The 19784-nt window shown below is 32.5% G+C and overlaps 1 protein-coding gene across 50 annotated transcripts in view; it reads left to right on the top strand.

The window, feature by feature from the left end:
* The window catches only part of LOC145303484 (uncharacterized), a 578993-nt gene that overhangs the window by 179388 nt on the left and 379821 nt on the right, over window positions 1-19784 (top strand). For all 50 annotated transcript variants that reach the window (XM_080144904.1, XM_080144905.1, XM_080144871.1 and 47 more), the window contains 9 exons: window positions 1573-1599; window positions 1815-1850; window positions 5811-5834; window positions 6647-7210; window positions 10420-10446; window positions 12888-12914; window positions 15915-15950; window positions 16250-16273; window positions 17995-18558. In XM_080144904.1, the coding sequence (XP_080001030.1) occupies window positions 1573-1599; window positions 1815-1850; window positions 5811-5834; window positions 6647-7210; window positions 10420-10446; window positions 12888-12914; window positions 15915-15950; window positions 16250-16273; window positions 17995-18558 (1329 nt within the window). The remainder of the gene's footprint in view (window positions 1-1572; window positions 1600-1814; window positions 1851-5810; window positions 5835-6646; window positions 7211-10419; window positions 10447-12887; window positions 12915-15914; window positions 15951-16249; window positions 16274-17994; window positions 18559-19784) is intronic.

The following is a 19784-nucleotide window of genomic DNA, read 5'->3' as shown; positions in this document are numbered from 1 at the left end:
TCTGAAGATAATGGTTTCAATCTTACCCAAAGCCGGCCAGAGGCTTACTTGGCCAAAACATGGTGAGACGACAACAACTATGGAAGGCAGTAATTACAGTGGATGCAGTTAGGAGATTCGGAGTTCCTATCCCGTCGTCGTTACCACCTGACGAAGGCCAGTGGAATAGTTGGCCGAAACGTTGTGAAAGAACTAAGATGAGGATAATAGTCCGCAATAAATAAAGTTAATAGTTCACTTCTTTTAAGTAAAAAAAATACTCGAGCTGAGATCGAAACCAAAACCTAAAGATAGTGAGTCAAGTACGATAACCATTAAGCCATCGTGATACGATCTTTAAAAACATATTCGTAACATAATGAATCTTTCAAGTGAACAATTCATACATGCGCATTTGTAAAACAGCAAACAGATAAAGATTCGATGGCCTCCACGTCACAATTTTCCAATTTTTATTCTTTCTGTAACCCTTTTTTCCGGAGGAAAACGGATTAAAAAGTTTCCACGTGTCTGAATACCCTATATACCAACTTTCAAGTCTGTAGACGAGAAATTTGTTGAGTATGTAGGTTATAACCTAGACAACGATATATTATAACAGGTTTATCAAAAGATCATTTCTTCTTCAGTGTTTCAATCATTTCTTAATCGTTTGAACAAGCTTAAACATAATTTTGTTAAAAGATATTCCAATATAACTAATCATCAGACACAAAATACAGCTTTAATACATATAAAAATGCACCCAATTTCTTATTAATTTTAAATTAATCGATAAAATGAAGCAGGGAGAGGTGACTTCACTGCTTGTATAAGTAAAATAGAAATTGTGTATATTTTATATGTATTACAGTTGTATTTTGTGTCTGATGAATAGCCATTTTGGAATATCTTTTAAGGAAATAATGTTTAAGCTTGTCCAAATGGTTCAAAAACGACTGTAATACTAAAGAAATACATCTTATGATAAACCTGTTATAATATATCGTTGTCTTGTTTGTTGCGAAATTACATATACATATATATCTATATCTATATATATCTATATCTATATCTATCTATCTATCTATCTATCTATATATATATATATATATATATATATATATATATATATATATATATATATGATCGCTTATTTATACTGATAGTCGTTGAGCTTAATCAACTGCGTCAATTAATATTGACTTTGGTTTAATTGGTATATGAACAATACCGGAATTTAATAAGTAAATTTTTGTTAAAAATTATAATATATATATATATATATATATATATATATATATATATATATATATATATATATATATATATATATATATGTATATATATAAAAATGAAACTTTGGTCGTAACTAGTTTATTATATCCAAAACATCACATCAAAACACTAGGGTCTTTGGCCTTTTTTTCTCTGTTGACTGTAAAATGCTCAGAAAAACAATTGAATGTTCTCTGTTTTTTTTTTTTTGGTTCACCCTATATATATATATATATATATATATATATATATATATATATATATATATAGTTGTTTGATGCTCATATATTTCTACTATTTCTACTTTGTTAACAGGTTATGAAGAACGTTTGGAATATATGAGTAAGTGAACTTTATTGTTTATCTTCATAAGTAAAAATTCATGTAAATTTTTCTTTCGGTCATTAACTTGTCTAATGCTTAGTAGACTAAAGCAAGTGTTGCTTTGCTTTTAATCTGCATTGCCTACAAAACCATGGTTAGCTTGTATGCGTTTTGCAGTTACAATATTTTGATAGTTGTCACTCTATTAAATTCAATTAATTATTTATTTGTAGGAAGGGAAGAGCTCTTTGTGGAATACCGGGAAGAAGGTATGTATACGAGGGTTATTTCAAAAGTAAAGTCTCCTATTTTTTTTTAACTCATAAGTTTAAGAGCTACGAAAGACGAGAGTGGTGCCATTAAAACGTGCAACCTTTTGTGCCCCAGAATTTATTTTTCTACATAGTCACCACCATTCTGAATGCACTTTTGCCAACTATGAACAATGTCTGTGCATGGGCGTCCAGAGTGTGTTTTGTCATATGAGGATCGTTCCAAAAGTAAAACCTCCTATTTTTTATTTAACTCAAAAAAGTAGAAGAGCTACGAAGACGGGAGTGGTTTCTTTCTTAGAGTCTTACACCGTCAATATCTACAACAAGGAGATGAGACTTTCTGATCATAAATGCTTTAGTTCAGTCATCATAACAATGCAATTTGCAATCCCCTTTGATCTATTCCGGCGGAATTAAAAATTGGAGTCATTACATTTAGAACGCCTTACATAAGATATTTACTTCTTATATGTCTATATAATTATATTTTCATTTAAAGTTCTGTGTTGCATGAAAAGGGAAATTAACAGAAACGTGCAGGTGTAAGTCCTAATAACATGGAGAAGCCAAAGATCACTCAACATTACCAATTTCCCCCCACCCCAAGCTTTGGCTTCTACAATCTTAGAGACTTAGAAGTCACGAAGCATCATTTTGGACTGTGACATTTAGTGTTGTTTAGCGGGTACATATTGGGAATAACGGAGGTTTATATCGGAGACACATATAATGGGGGACTCAGAACAGGGATGATAATGACATTTATAACAGAGCTGAGAGAGATGCGAATTCATTATTGAAGAAATGTGTAATACAGTTCTTTTACATCAGAGGGGAGACACTTCACTTATGATGGAAGAGGCACATTACTTGGAAAGGGTTATACAAAGTTCATTAAAGATGATGACAAACACATTTAACTTTTCGGTTGTAAGGACGACACGAAGACAACCAATTACAAAATATTAAATGATTTCTTTATTCATCTGTCGGCCGATTGATGATGTCAGGAATTTAAACTTGTATGACTACATGGTCTACTCTTCTTGCCCTTCGCCTCTAAGGGGATCAGTTCCACTAAGTCGCTCCCTACTCTCGTCTCTCACTGACTCTATTAGTGTGACTGTGACTGTGATCATCTCATCTCCCTAACTTCAAACACTCTCTCAATATATTGAGAAATTCCTTTGTTTATGACGTCATACTGTGGCTCTTAACGCACGTGACTAAATTTCACATGGATTTTACATATGTCTGTCCAAACACACTTTTGGCAAACAAAGAATTCCCAATTTCCATTGTTCAATATCTAACTTATTTTTTAACCATTATCTATAAACTCGCATTGTCCATTATTTTAACTGACATAGTTAATATTTAGTTATTTCTAAAAGAATTGCCAATCGACTGCATTCATAGGATTCCAATTTATCCATTATCTTGTAACACTTGCCTACAGAGTTCAATTCTAGCCTTTTTCTAATATCATTTTCACTTATCTAGTATGTCTTCTTACTTGCATGAAAAGGGGACAGCCATACATATGACACTAGTTGCACCGCATGTTTCCTTCGGAGTGGGCTTTGTTTTCGAATAGATGCAAACTGGGATACAGGTGGGGCTTGTTTAATATCTAAGCAATGGAACTAGCACATTATTGATGAATCAACTAAATATCAATCACCATGCTAACAAATTTAGTTGCGATTTATAAAACAAACTAATACAAAATAAGGTATTACGTTTGTAAAAAGTTTTTGACTTCTAATGGATTCGCCAATCATTTTTATAACCAACGGCTGTGCTAAACAACCAATGAAAACGTCCCAAAATTATTATAAAAATCGTCGAATTTTGGATTCAATCAGTTCGCCATTTGCTATGTCACGGACCGCATTTAATTCTTCGCCGCCATCTTGGTTACTGATCTGAACTACGCCGCCATCTTTGTTCAACATAATATCTCAGAACTTAAGAGGTTAACTACGCGATGGACCGCATTTGATTCTTGTTCGCCATCTTGGTTACTGATCTGAACTACGCCGCCATCTTTGTTCAACACAATGTCTCAAAACTTAACAACATTTCTGGAAAGTTCCGATCAATTTTTAGGCACACAAAGAGGACAGAAATAAGAAGATTTCTCTTTTGTTGGCAAATATTTATTCAATAAAAAAATCTGCATTTTCTTCAATTTTTGTCTCCAAAACATCAATATAAAATTTGGATTTTTTTTTTTTAACTGCGAATGTCATTTTCAAGATTGATGTTTCCCGTTTTGAGTTTTACAAACCATTTCCGAATAGTTGGTTCTCCTATAGCCTTGTCACCATACATTTAATGAATCTCTTTAAAAATTTTAGCAACAGTTTCTCTTTAAAAAAAAAATATATAACTACTCGAACATGAAATTTGTTGCAATCTATTTTCCTGTAATGAGGGTTATCTGAAAGTAAATAAATTAAAAATATTTTTTTTCAGCAATGTGTAACACATGCAAGTAATTTAAGTAAACAGTTTACACGGTGGAACGATAAATTTGTCACCCTAAAGAAAACAATACTACAGCTTTATTTGAAAACTTTTATTGCAAAAATCAATTCAAGTAACTTGATTATGTAGTAGAGCTGACAACTATTCAATGTAGCTGCCTTCAGCCTCAATCACTGCCTCACAGGTCTGTAACTGGAAGCATGCCTTTTCCACAAGTGCCAGCGAGAGCTTGGTGAATACTCGGCAGATGGCAGCGAACAGATTCGCGTTGGTGTTGTGGGAGGTCATGTTGGTGATGTTCTCGATGTATGACCGAATGAAGTAGTCCAGCGGGTTCAGGTCTAGGGAGGAGGGGGCAAGTTAGAGAAAGGTACAAAGTTGTAGCATTCCTGAAGCCAAGCCTGGGTCACTTTGGACTTGTGGGCCGGCATGGAGTCTTGCTGCCAAACCCAGGGTCTGCCAGCGCCTACTCGATTGCACCAGGGGAGCACCACATTCAACAGCACATCCAGGTACATTTTAGTGTTGACGTTCAAGCCGACTTCAAAGACATCTGGTGGCATGGTGTAGCTCTCACTTGAAACCGCACCAAAGATCATAACCATTGCCAGAAACTTTGTTTTCATCACCCTGGGCATGCCCCTGTTATTCATGGCAATCCAGCGATTCATTTTGAGGATGCTGGCAATGGTCCTGTTGTCATAACTTGGATTGGTAGAGTTGTACAGCGGCGCATCTCTGATCTAACTCGTTGAACATTGTGTCATTTTTAGACATGATAGAAGGCTCCTGTCGCTCCTGAGATTTGTACACAACTGCCCAACTAGTAGATGGTCTGCAACAAAAAAGGAAAACCCGGTTTTCATCAAACGGAAATGTAATAATGTCGTCTTTTTCAGAGCGACAATTTTATCGTTCCACTCTGTATAAGCTTGTTAGGAGCTTTCAGAAACCTGAACTTTTAAAATGCGAAGGAATTTCTGGACAATCTAATACTTATGCAGAATTCGAACCATGCTATTTTTATAGATAGGATTTAAATTTTTATGGTGTCTCTTGTTTATTAAAGTGTTAGGTGAGAGTATAGGATGGTTACAAAACACTTTACCCTCCCCATGTTAAGAATGGGTTTCAGCACAGTCTATATTCTGCATAAGTGCCCAAAATTAACATGTATAATTTCTATTTTTCTCCTATTGTTTTTGTTCTTCCCAAACAGCATATTGCCAGTGAAGCATTCGAAGTTACTGTGATATGGACTAGATTTAAATGGAGTTGTGCTGCAAGATGGTTTCACTTTCACTTTAGTTTTAAATATTGGCTTTGAAGGCAAAAGTAACTAATAGCGATTGCTTAATACAAATTCAAGTACACAGGAATCTCCTACATGTTTTATTTTTATCTGCAAATGATTTTGAAATGAAAACATTAATCACACCTATTATTTTTTTCTATTTCTAGAGCGCGAAGAAATTAGACTGCCAGGTTAGTAAAATTTAATGTTTTTATTGGTTATTAGCTTAATTGTTTCATGGGGCAATAAGATTCATCTGTATTTATTTAGTTATTTGAAAATTTTTCAGGGGGTGGGTTACAGAATTTAATAATGGCTAAATACAGACCAATCAACATGATGATTTAAAAAATAAAAAATGAAAATAAAGGTTAGTTAACCAGGTTTCTTCCTCGCTCAACAGAGCTAAATTGAAGAAAATACGATTAAAAAAAAAAGCCTTGAATGTGGCGGGAGAGAAAAAAAAGTGAAAAATAAACGGGGAAAAAATTACATAGAGACCAAATTAAGTCCTAAAAGATTTTCTTTTTGCTTGCAAAGAGAAGGTCTCAAAGACAATAAAAAATAGTCTTTACAATTTTTAAATGAAAGGGCGAGTTCGACTTACTTTACGATCTTGGGTAAGTTGCACTGGCCCTTTCATTTAAAAATTTTAGAGACTATTTTTATTAAGTCTTTGAGACCTTCTCTTTGCAAGCAAAAACAAAATCTTTTAGGACTTAATTTGGTCTCTATGTAACTTTTCCCCCGTTTATTTACTTTTCTCTTTTTTTTCTCCCCATATTCATGACATTTTTTAAAATCATATTTTTCTCGTTTTAGCTCTGTTGAGCGAGGAACGAAACCTGGTTAGCTAACCTTTATTTTCATTTTTTATTTTTTAAATCATCATGTTGATTGGTCTGTATTTAGCCATTATTATTTGGTTATATACTGTTATGTCCTAAAGACCACATAATGTTTAAATTTTAACAATAATTTTTTAATGTTCCTCTACTCATAGGTTATAACAAAGCCCGATTGGACATTATGTTTGTGGTTGATGCATCAACTTCTGTTGGATTATATAATTTCATGAGGGTGAAAAGTTTTATGAAGAAGGTTGTCAAGTATTTCCGTATTGCTCCAAGTCACGTGAGAGTTGGTGCAATCACCTATAGCACTTTGGCAAGAGATGACTTCAACTTGAACAGCTACAAGACTCTGCATGAAGTGCTACGAGCCATTGATAGCATTCCGTATGTGAGAGGACAACAATACACCAATCGTGCATTGAACTACATCAGAAGATTTTCATTCACTCGCCGATATGGAACCAGACCACACGTGGTCAGTGTTGCCATTGTCATCACGAACGGCAGATCAGTGAATCTTTTGTGGACCACAAAACAGGCCGAACTCTTGAAACGTAGTCATGTCAAGGTGTTTGTAGTGGCCGTTGGAAAAGTGTACAAGTTGGGTCTGGAGAGAATATCAAGCCGACCACACCCTTGGTTTATCATCAGAGTGGCCAACTACATTGAACTTGACAGATATGCATGGACATTGGTATACAGATTGTATTGGAGTAAGTGAATCGTTTTTATTGATTTTGAAAATGCTTTTTAACAATTGCATCATTCTTTCTGCGGTTTCATTTTCTTTTGCATTCTTATAGTCGCTTTATCAATATTAAAACTGTTTTGGCCGTGGATTGTCCTCAAATCTCCGGTTCCTCATTTTAAGGCATTCATAGCAGAAACTAGTCTGCTTACCTGAAACAACACAGAAATATTTCTTTCTTTATCAGTGTGTTTCGCATCACATAAAATTTCCACAAACGGAGCTACTTTGTAAGGGCTTTCTGCATATGTCGAACGCAATACAGTGGTCCTGTTTCCCTTTGAGTTAAAAATTGACTAAACCCCAATATAAGCATATCTAAAATCGTCTGCACAATTTTTCTAACTTGTTCTTGGCGATCATTCAATGAAATTCACTGTTATCGTCGAGTGTCATGTTACATTGTTGAATGTGAACCATTTTAATAATGAATTCACATTGTTAAATGTAAGACATTTTAATAATGTATTCACATTGTTACATGTGAACCATTTTAATAATGTATTAACATTGTAAAATGTGAACTACTTTAATAATGTATTCACATTATTAAAAGTGAACCATTTCAATAATGTATTACCATTGTTAAATGGGAACAATTTTAGTAATGTATTCACATTGTTACATGTGAACTATTTTAATAATGTATTTACATTGTTAAATGTGAACCATTTTAATACTTTATTCACATTGTTACATGTGAACCATTTTAATAATGTATTTACATTGTAAAATGTGAACCATTTTAATACTTTATTCACATTGTTACATGTGAATTATTTTAATAATGTATTCACATTGTTAAATGTGAACCATTTTAATACTTTATTCACATTGTTACATGTGAACACTTTTAATAATTTATGTACATTGTTAAATGTGAACCATTTTAATAATCTATTACCATTGTTAAATTTGAACCATTTTAATAATGTATTTACATTGTTATATACGAACCATTTTAATAATGTCTACACATTCTTAAATGTGAACAATTTTCATAATGTATTCATATTGTTAAATATGAACCATTTCAATAATGTATTTACATTGCTAAATGTGAACCATTTTTTAATAATGCATTCATATTGTTAAATAGGAACTATTTTAATAATATATTTGCATTGTTAAATGTGAACTATTTTAATAATGGTTTTGCATTGTTAAATGTGATCCATTTTTATAATGTATTCACATTGTTAAATGTGAACCATTTTTATAATGTATTCACATTGTTAAATGTGAACCATTTTAATAATGTATTCATATTGTTAAATATGAACCATTTCAATAATGTATTTACATTGCCAAATGTGAACCATTTTAATAATGCATTCATATTGTTAAATATGAACTATTTTAATAATGTATTCACATTGTTAAATGTGGCCCGTTTTAATAATGTATTCCCATTGTTAAATGTGAACCATTTTAATAATGTAATTACATTGCTAAATGTGAACTATTTTAATAATGTATTTGCATTGTTAAATGTGAACCATTTTTATAATGTACTCACATTGTAAAATGTGAACCATTTTTATAATATATTCATATTATTAAATGTGAACCATTTTTATAATGTATTCACATTGTTAAATGGGAACCATTTTAATAATGTATTCATATTGTTAAATCTGAATCATATTTATAATGTATTGTCATTGTAAACTGTAAACCATTTTAATAATGTATTCACATTGTTAAATATGAACTATTTTGATAATGTATTCATATTGTTAAATGTAAACAATTTTAATGATGCATTCACATTGTTAAATGTGAACTACTTTAATAATGTATTCACATTGTTAAATGTAAACAATTTTTATGAGTCATTTACATTGCTAAATGTGAACCACTTTAATAATGTATTTACATTATTAAATGTGAACCATTTTATAATATATTCACATTGTTAAATGTGAACCATTTTGATAATGTATTCATATTGTTAAATGTGAACCATTTTAATAATGTATTCATATTTTTACATGTGAACCATTTTAATAATGTATTCTCATTCTTAAATGTGAACAATTTTAATAATGTATGTACATTGTTAAATATGAACCATTTGTACAATGTATTCACATTGTCTAATATGAACCATCTTTAAAATGTATTCACATTGTTAAATGTGAACCATTTCAGTAATGTATTCACATTTTTAAATGTGGCCCATTTTAATAATGTATTAATATTGTTAAATGTGAACCATGTTAATAATGTATTTACATTGTTTAATGTGAACCATTTTTATAATGTATTCATATTATAAATTGTGAACCATGTTAATAATGCAATTCACATTGTTAAATGCGAACCATTTTAATAATATACTCACATTGTTAAATGTGAACCATTTTAATAACGCATTCACATTGTTAAATGTGAACCATTTTAATAATGTATTCATATTATTAAATGTGAACCATTTTAATAATTTATTCACATTGTTAAATGTAAACCAATTTAATAATATATTCACATAGTTTAATGTGAACCAAACTAATAATGTATTCACATGATAAATGTGAACCATTTTAATAATGTTTTCGTATTGTTAAATCGGAAATATTTTTATAATGTATTCACATTGTTAAATGTGAACCATTTTATTAAAGTATTCACATTGTTAAATATGAATCATTTTAATAATGTATTCATATTGTTAAATCGGAATCATTTTAATAATGTATTCACATTGTAAATTGTGAACCATGTTAATAATGTAATTTACATTGTTAAAAATCTATTTCGCATGAATCAGATGAATATTGTTGGAATTCATTTCCTCTGATATATAGTTAGAATTCTGTCTATAAGTGGCGTCAATTACATACAGGAGGGGCCATCTGAAGATTGCCAACATCCTTAAATGAAAGTGTTTTTGTGAAACGAACTGGATTTAAACTTGGCAGAGGTTGTAAGTCCGTGTCGTTAACCACTTAGCCATCATTACCTCCCCCAAAACTCTATTAGCCAGGTAGTTCTGACATCACCATGTTATCATCAAACCTTACCATGGTGAGAGAAGGTTAGATTTTAAGGGGAGGGGTGTTGTTTTCGTTCATCCACATTGTTTTAAATCTTTGTAGAAAGTAAACAACAAACATTTGTTTTTCTTTTTTGTATTTTTTCCTAATCCCTCATTTCTTTTCACCTTTGCAGGCTATGACAGGAGATGGAACTTAAGAGGTTAGTCATATATTTTGTTTAACTTTATTTTCTTAATAGATTATAAGTCGACATAAGATGCCAAACAAACAATCAGATTTTAACAGAGTTGCTAATTAAAGCGCATCTAAATTGCTTATAAAAAACATAACAGATGTTGCTTTGCAATTTGTATAGATTATCTTTGGTAGAAATCTTGCAAAACATAACACAGCAAATGAGATTATATTTAATTAAAATACATATTTATATCACACGCAGTAGCATTCACCCTTGGTGGGCTGAACCTGCTTCTTCCAAAGGAGGAAGTTTCTAGGTTATGTTAAATTCACAAACGGTTCTCAGTAACATGGATATCCTTGTCAAGGTAAGTTTTTGTAGGTTTTGCAAGGACTTGTCAACATCCTTCAACATACAATCCATGGTATTCCCAAATGATCAGCCATCTAAAATTAGCCAGGCTCAACGTTGTTTAACTTTTGGTGATCTAAGGAGAACCAGTGTCGAAGTGATTATGCCATATCTATGTAGAATTAAGTGGTAAACAAGTTTGCTCAAATATTTTCAATTCACATTTTTGTAGAAATAAAGAAATTGTTCTGTACAACATCTGTCATTTTTTTTTTATATTAAAGAGATATTGTAATAATTAACTGTGTAGCTTTAGTACAGGCAATAGATCCAGAAATTATAATATGAAATTATCTCCCTTTTTGAAATAATACAACATTATATAAATCATGTAGCAAAGTATTTGTGAAAATAAATGTGTTTCAATTGATTAGGAATTGTGTAAGAAATACATATATATATTATATAGTCACACATCCCTGTCGCCACTTTGAAATCGATGAACCTATCTCCTAACACTGCTGATATCAAATGTATAAGTTTCGTAAACGTTCAACGGGCGTTGGTGAATGTGGATCGGTTCAATTTTTTTTTGTGTTAAGGAATTCAATGACGTAGCTCTGCTTCTGACGCACGTTAATGACAGGGGTTGCTTTCATAGAGCTTCACACTGTCAATATATGTAACAGAGAGATAAAACTTTCAGATCATGAATGCATAAGTATAATTATCATAACAATGCAATTTGCAATCCCTGTGATCCATTCCAAGAAAAAAAGGGAGACATTAATTAACAAAGGATAGATGACAAAAGAAAAGGGAGTAGGTTTAGCAAGTGATAAAAGGACTTATCAATAGACAGTGGATAGGAACTTGTTCTTAATGCAAACAAAGAGAAATAAGGGTACGGTTTAATTCAGGGTGTGACAAATGACTAGGTGACAAATAGGTAGAGAACAATCGGAATGACACTTGACATGGGGGAAGTCAGTTGGACGCTTAGTTAGTTGAGGTCTGAGATGGACAGTTGAGGCTGAGATAGACAGTGCTGGATTTTTGATACAGCCGAGGATAGTTGGTTGCTTGGAGGCCCTCGAGGGAGATGGAGAGATGAGCCCGTATATAAGTGACTGACACAGCCTAGACAGAACGTACATGTGAACCTTAAGAAACACATACTCAGAGTCCAACCGACATATATGTGAAGTATTGGCGTCTGTGTTTGTTTTATTTCATTTTTATACTTGCGGACCCATGTGTCCCCATCGACGGTCACTAATGAAAAGATGCCGACACAGCCAGAATGAGAGGATGAAGATGAAGGAGAAAGCCTCGGCACACAACGTTTGGAGTTGACGACTTGTCGGTAGAACCACGTGGAGTCACAGTAGCATGTTCTCGTTTCTATCACCCATGGTAGAAATTTTAAGTAATTCAGAACTTATAACTGAATTTTATCAAGTATTTTATCCACAGCACATATATATTTATAATAGTAAAGTATTAAAACTTATTTTCAGAAGGACATGAGAAAAAAAAAAAAAATGGGCGCCATTTTTAATATAAGCATAATCACAAACAGAATTTGCAATTAGTAGATACCGAAAGTTTATCCTAGTAAATATTTGTTATGATGTCGAGCGGAAGAGACACAGTTAATTCCAGATAATGAGAGAAAATACTGCCACCTTCCTCTTAAAATGGTGAAGGAAGGGAAAATATCTCATAGGACTAAATACCAAAATCGGAAAAAATGATTTAAGGGATAATTTTTGCTTTTTAAAACACAACAAAATATATGGAAAACCATTTTTATTTATTTTGTTTATTATCCTATCATTCCATGAAAGTGAAAATAAGGAAATATATAACTTTACTTTATATATAAGATATACAAATAATATTTATTGTACTTTAAAAATTACTAATTATATTCGTATCCAGATCTTTACGTTTTAATTTATTTTTTCTTTTCAGCATTTTTTTTCTAGTTTTCAAAATATGAAATAGGACAGACTTTTATATGTGTATATATCTGAAGTTTTTTTTTTTTTTTTGCTGGTTCACATATAACTTTTGTTTTTTATTATTATTTTTTTTTTTTTCAACAGGTTATGAAGAACGCTTGGAATATATCAGTAAGTTTTCATTACTAATTTTTCTCATGAATTATCATAAATAATTCCTTCTCCATCAACTTGTAAACAGATAACAAGATTACAGTACAGGAAGCTATTAATCGAAAGTAAAACATACCCTGATAAAATAAGGTTATTTTATTTTTAAAAGAATTACATCATATTTTTTGCATGCTATGAATTGGCTTATTGCTTTTACATTCTCATCATGAGTAGATTTTTCTCATTTTCAAGTTTTAAAAGAATATAACTGCATTCTTTAAAAAGGAACAACTTTTTTTACCATATTAGAATTATTTGTAACATATTTGTTTATACTCCTATGGCGATTGAAATTAGAAAGGAAAAATCGATTATTAATATAGTAGATAAACTAATGATTAAAAAAATCAAAAGACTTACTTTCGCTCGAATTAGGAACTATATGAACGTAATTTAAGTAGGTAATCTTTACGTATATGCTGAGATTTATGGGTTGCTTGTGTCAAAGATACTTGCCAACTTTAGTCAGTTTCCTCTTGCATGTCGTTTGTGAAATTAGTTTGCCATTTTTTATTCACATTTGTGAAAATCAACTAAGACATTTTCATACTAAATTTACCTATTTATGTTGAATCATTTAAACCAGTTTGCAAATCCTTATTACTATTTTATATGAAATCCACTTTGCTGAACAGTATTAAGGCTAGATGTCTGAACATTGGCACAGAATTGTACTATAGACGACGACAACAACAACAATAGCAACAATCTCTCATTAACGATGTTTTGAATCAAAGCGTAGATTCCATGAACAAAGCTTCTTTTTTAGAACTGCACGCCTGTGGAACTCTCTACCGCTTGCCAGTTTCCTACCTGACTTCAACTTGGATGTCTTCAAGTCCAACATAAACAAATTCCTGATGAACCGCCCCCTTAAGTAATAACACTTTATCAAATCTCCAATACTAACGAATACTACAACACTATCCCATTGATTACTGTACACACAATAACCTTTATCCCCGAGTGGCATCTGGGCCTTGATAAGTGGTGACCTCCATGAAAAAAAAAATTTACCTAATCAGAAATAATCTCTCATGCAACAAGTGATTGTGCCTGGAAATTATAAAAAGGAATGCTCATTACTGACGTTCCTGTTTTTAGCCGCAAGCAAGCATCTGTTGTCTACTCATCCACGCCATTCCTTTCAATCCTTAAACTTCTCAGGAGGAAAGTCGGACCTTGCTGTCGATAAGGAAACTCTGTTATCCAACATGGTGACGAATTGCATACACATGAACTTATACCACGTCAATACATATACATATTTAAAAACCCACACAGCAACTCAGTCTGTTTTGAACTAAATACAGACTTTCTCTCAGGAACATTCTTTTCACATGAACTCCTCTCCATTCTCTACGACAAGGAGATCTTGGATTCTCCAAATGATTTTTATTCATCCGGACTCCTGGATACATATTCTCTTTTTACTAAACTCTTCTCTATTGATTATATGTCAACGAAGATCATCTGATGAAGCTGTTATAAATATTAGAATTGGACTTCATCCTTTTCCTATAAACAGTATTAAGCCCTGCATATTTGAATCTGGTACAATTTATCATGTGTAAAACAAGATAATAAGAAAGTCTCATGCCAGAAGATCTGCTGTAAATTATACAATTATGACTTGACCAAATTATTTCAAAACTTACACTGCTTGACTCAATTTCTTGCTTTCTGGAACCACAGTGAATTCCTTTAAATATGAACAACTTTGGTAGGAGAAATATGGAATGCCACGTTAATGCACGCGCACACACACACACACACTTTAAAAAAAATATGCATTAAGAACTTTTATAAAAGAAACATGGATATGTGTTTCACTTTTACATATAACTAGTCTGGGTGCCTGGTGTTGTCCGGGTGTTTGGAGGTGTGTGTTGAGCAAAAAAAAAAAAATATATAGTAGTAGACAGCCAGGCTCGAACTCGTGACGCAAAGAAGGAAAAGAATGTGAAAAATAAAACCTGACGTCTTTGCCGTTGCATCCATCGCCAAAGCGGAAGTAGTGAAGATTTAAATTAAGGCTAATCAATCGAAAAGAAGGGATGAATTTCGAAAATATCGACCCCTCCTTGTATAAAAGTGTCCAGTTGAGGGTGAAGAAATAAATGGTTTGGCCCAATTTTTCGGTATTTGTTGTCCGAAGAGTCGAGCTTAAAAATGATACCGATCTCGTGAAAATCCGTTGCCTCTGTCGAAAATTTTAGACATGATGATGATGATTGCAACGTCTTGTCAGACGAATGCCACTCCCTCAGACATTTAAAATCTATGAGCCCAAATGTCTGAGGGAGTATCTATACAAATACGATGTTACAGAGTCTTAGCTTTGTACGACAGCTAAGTCTCTCTCTCGGTTCAAAATGTTGAGATCCAGCAACAAGCAAGAGCAAAATAGCCAGCAACAAATTAAACTGCAGACCAGCTTAATGCGGGTACTGGTCTTCCGCTTTATGGTTTTTTAAATCAGAGATTTGCTTCTCCTAGAAAGGTTGCCTTCACCACGGCTAACCCAATACACATATACACACACACACAAATATACACGGTGCTAGTTGGCCGTTGACCCAGAAAAAGAGTTCATTCGCCCTTTGGAAATTTTAGACATACATACATACATACATACATACATACAAGCAAACAGTCAGGTGAGATTTATATTATAGATGCCACTTCCTGCTGTATATATAAAATATTGTCATTTTGCTGAAAAGCAAAGTAAAACACTTCCGATCCTAAGTTAATGAGACTTAATGAGTTAAGAATCGAAAAAAAGAAGTTTTTTGAAAATAACTTATCAAGTGCTGAAGAAATATTGTAAAAAATGACTATAATCTTTAGTTTTTTTTTGTTTTTGTTTTTTTGTTATTTTGAATTAACATGGAAATGATAGTTAGATTTTGTTAAAACTCCAATAATTATTTCTTTGTCGTTCTTTCTTTTTAGAAAACGAAAAGATGTTTAAAGAGTATAGAATAGAAGGTATGTATATAATATTTCCTTTCTATTTATGTGCTTTGAAATGACACATTCAACCGTAGTCATTTTTTATATGAAGCAATCTTAATGTTTTCTTTTGTTTTTACCTGCTTTTTAAATATTGGCGTTATAATCAAGTACAACTTTTATTGCTTGGTATAAGAATCTGCAGTAGAATTTGGCTGTCTACGTTTAGTCTCAGTCGAATTACTTTGGAAATAATTTTTTTTTTTTTAATTTGGAACGTTAACATTTATTGCAAATATATCATAAGATTTATATTTTTATTTTTTTATTTGTAGAGCGAGAAGAAATTAAGCTTCCAGGTTAGTAGCATTTCTTGATTTTCATATCAGGTCAGTGCAAAGGTTGTTTGTTGTATGTAAAAGGGGCATGTTAAACCACTGTAATCTATTACTTAAAAATATTGTTATTACTTAAACATATTGTTATTACTTAAACATATTGTTATTACTTAAACATATCACAATTATTAATTTATAACTTTTTTTTCAGATTATTAAAGCAGTATTCATATTTTTCTGCAATATTCTCAGCTATGTTGATCTGAGAACAACTTTCTTTAATCAACAAAAAAATGGAGTCATCTTCCACCATGATAATGCTCGTCTTCACAAAGCACTATTTGTTGTGTAGCGGCTCGGGAGTTCATATTGGAGACACATTAACATGGACTTAGAAAAAAGATGATAATGACATATATATAGCTTACACACACACACACACACACACGACGACGACTGTGATGGTAATTCTTAAGGGGAAGACATTTATAACAGACTGGGATGATTCTTGGGCACTTCATAATATCAATACAGACTGGGGGTTATGATGCAACAGTTTTTGTTAACACAGAGGAGAGGATATATTACTTTATATTATACAAGGTTCATTAAGATGACGATAAAAACACACTTACCTTTTCGGTTGTAAAGACAACAGGAAAGACAACAGTTACAAAATTATTGATGATTTCTTTATTCTTCAACCGGCCGATTAATGATGTTGACTACATGGTCTACTCTTCTCCCTTTGCCTCCAAGGGGCTCCCACTCTCCAACTGACTCTATCACTGTGTGTGATCTTCTCTGATTCTCTCTCTAATCAACATCTTAACTTCGAACCGTCAGATTCAATTTATTGAGAAATTACTTTGTTTACGACGCCAGAAGTCTACTGTTGACCAACGTTACTATATTACATTTTCTACACATGTCCGCCTAAACACACTTTTGGCAAGAAATAATTTCCAATTTTATTTGTTTAATATCTAACCTGTTTTTAAACAATATTTTTTAACCCGCATTGTCCATTCTTTTAACTGGCATATTTAATATCCAGTTATTCTAACAGAATGGACAATCGCTGTTTTTTCCCCAATATAAGTAATATTTAATATTTAGCTATTTCTAAAAGAATTAACAATGGACTGCATTCCTAGAGTTTCAATTATCCACTTACCTACAGGGTTCGATTCTAGCCTTTTCTTAATATCATTTTCACATCTAGTCTGTCTTTTTACTTACATAAGAAGGGGACATCCCTTCTCATGTAACATATTGACCAAAGATCTCCTAGGAGGATTTGGTTGGAAAATCTTGCCTCATCCTGCATATTCTCATGACCTATCTCCCTCTGATTATCACTTATTTTGATGATTACAAAACGATTTAGATGGCCTTAGGTTAACATCATGAGAGGAGATTGAACCTGAATTAGATTCATATCTCATAGGAAATTCTAAAGACAAGAGGTATTTACAAGCTCGTTGACTGGTGGAATCAAGTTATAGGGAGCAAAAGTCGTTATTGTTACAAATAAATGTATTCAAACCATAGGCAAAATTTTACATCAGCAAAAAACTTTTGCACCGACCTAATAGTTTAAGGATTTGTAAGATATGGAAAAAGAGGCGTTTTATAAATTGATTTTGGTTAACATTGAAATATATTTGAATTTGCAAAAGAATTGAATGTTTAAATATTGAAACAATGAATGCAGCATTACTTCTTTTGTTTTTTCTTAGGTTATAACAAAGCCCGAATGGATATCGTGTTTATTATCGATGCCTCCAATTATGTTGGCGCAGAAAACTTCAGGAGGGTGAAAAACTTCATGAAGACTGTTGTCAGATACTTCCGTATTGCTCCAAGACATGTGAGAGTTGGTGCTATCACCTACAGCACTTGGGTAAGAGACAACTTCAACTTGAACACCTACAAATATCTGAAGAAAATTCTGGAAGCCATTGATAGGATTCCGTACATTAGAGGAAGAAAATACACCAATCGTGGATTGGAATTTGCCAGAAAACTCTCATTCACTCGCCAAAATGGAGAAAGACCAGACGTTGTCAACGTAGCCATCGTCATCAGTAATGGCAGAACAAATGATTACCGAGCAACCGCAAGACAGGCCAAATACTTAAGACGCAAAGATGTGAAAGTATTTGTGGTGGCCATTGGAGAAGTGTACATGCGCAATCTTAAGGAAATAGCAAGCCGACCACATTCTTGGTTCATTGTAAGAATACCCAACTACATTGAACTTGAAAGATATGCATGGACATTGGTGTACAGACTGTATTGGAGTAAGTGAATCGTTTTTATTATGTTTTAAAAATTGTGGAAAAATTATTTTTTATCAAAGTCTCTGTCAGTATATGGACTATATTATAACTTATTTCATGTTCTATTTATCTAAACTTACATAGGAGTGCCTTATCATTGTAAGATATTAGTGTGTGAGTCGGTGCTCACCAATTCATAATCGGAATCCGTGGTTTTTGGAGATCATGGTTGGAGATGCAGGGATATCTATAGATGGAAAGTGGTAGAGCATCACTGGGACCGTTAAAGGGAAATTTAACGAGATCTCCAATTTACAAAAGTGTCCTATCGAGTCACATCCACATCCATATAAATTCGGAAAAATAACAACATTCGACAAAAGACTTGAGATCGCTGTACTGGGATGAAATAACATTTATTTACATGTTTAAGAAACAGTAATTCAAATCATTCTAATGCTAAGGGATTTTGCGACAAATGTTCATTAGACAGTCTTTGCTAATACGTGTCCTGTAGAAAAGGCAAAAACTTTATGATTACAGATTTCCATGAACAGAGGGGCACACGTGGTTATTTTCTGGAGGGAAAAGAAAATCATTAATTGCTTAAATGACATGACGTGTGTGTGTTCATTACATATGAAAACAGTAGTTCAAAATAACTTGTTGAAAAGAATTAATTCTTGTTCGATATGGTAACCTTCTATGCTAAGAATTTAGGTGCATGACGTGCACGAAGTCATGTTGGTGATTTAACGTCCAACAAGATGAAGTCGAGCAGCGATAATGTTTATTCATAAAACTGCATTCTGTACTGGTTTGATTTACATGTGCAAAAGCTTATATATCTATATTCTAGAACATTACAAAGTATTTGTTGTATCACTGCGCACGAAACGTAATGTAGTTCCTTTATTGCATGTGTGCGGATGGGCAAATGACGACGTCATAAACTCTCAGTGTAGTATCTGTTTTGATGCACCACTTAAGTTTATTTTCTCCTTAGTCAATGTAGGAGAAACGCTTCTATGCCAAGGCAATTTTTATTTTTATCTACTTCCAGAGTGCACCCTTTTTGTGGAGCTGGTTTTCTCCCACATCAAAAACGACCTTACGTCAGATTTTGCTTTCGTAGAGAAGCAAATATTATATATATATATATATATATATATTGATTCAAGGAGAAATCAAATTCTAGGTGTTCAAATCCAAAATTAAAGATATCCCTCATATCTTGGGTTATGTCT

The sequence above is a fragment of the Euprymna scolopes genome, chromosome 19 (genome assembly GCF_053919585.1).
Source record: "Euprymna scolopes isolate OS-2025 chromosome 19, ASM5391958v1, whole genome shotgun sequence".
NCBI lineage: Eukaryota > Metazoa > Mollusca > Cephalopoda > Sepiida > Sepiolidae > Euprymna > Euprymna scolopes.
This window is presented reverse-complemented; position numbering and strand designations above follow the sequence as displayed.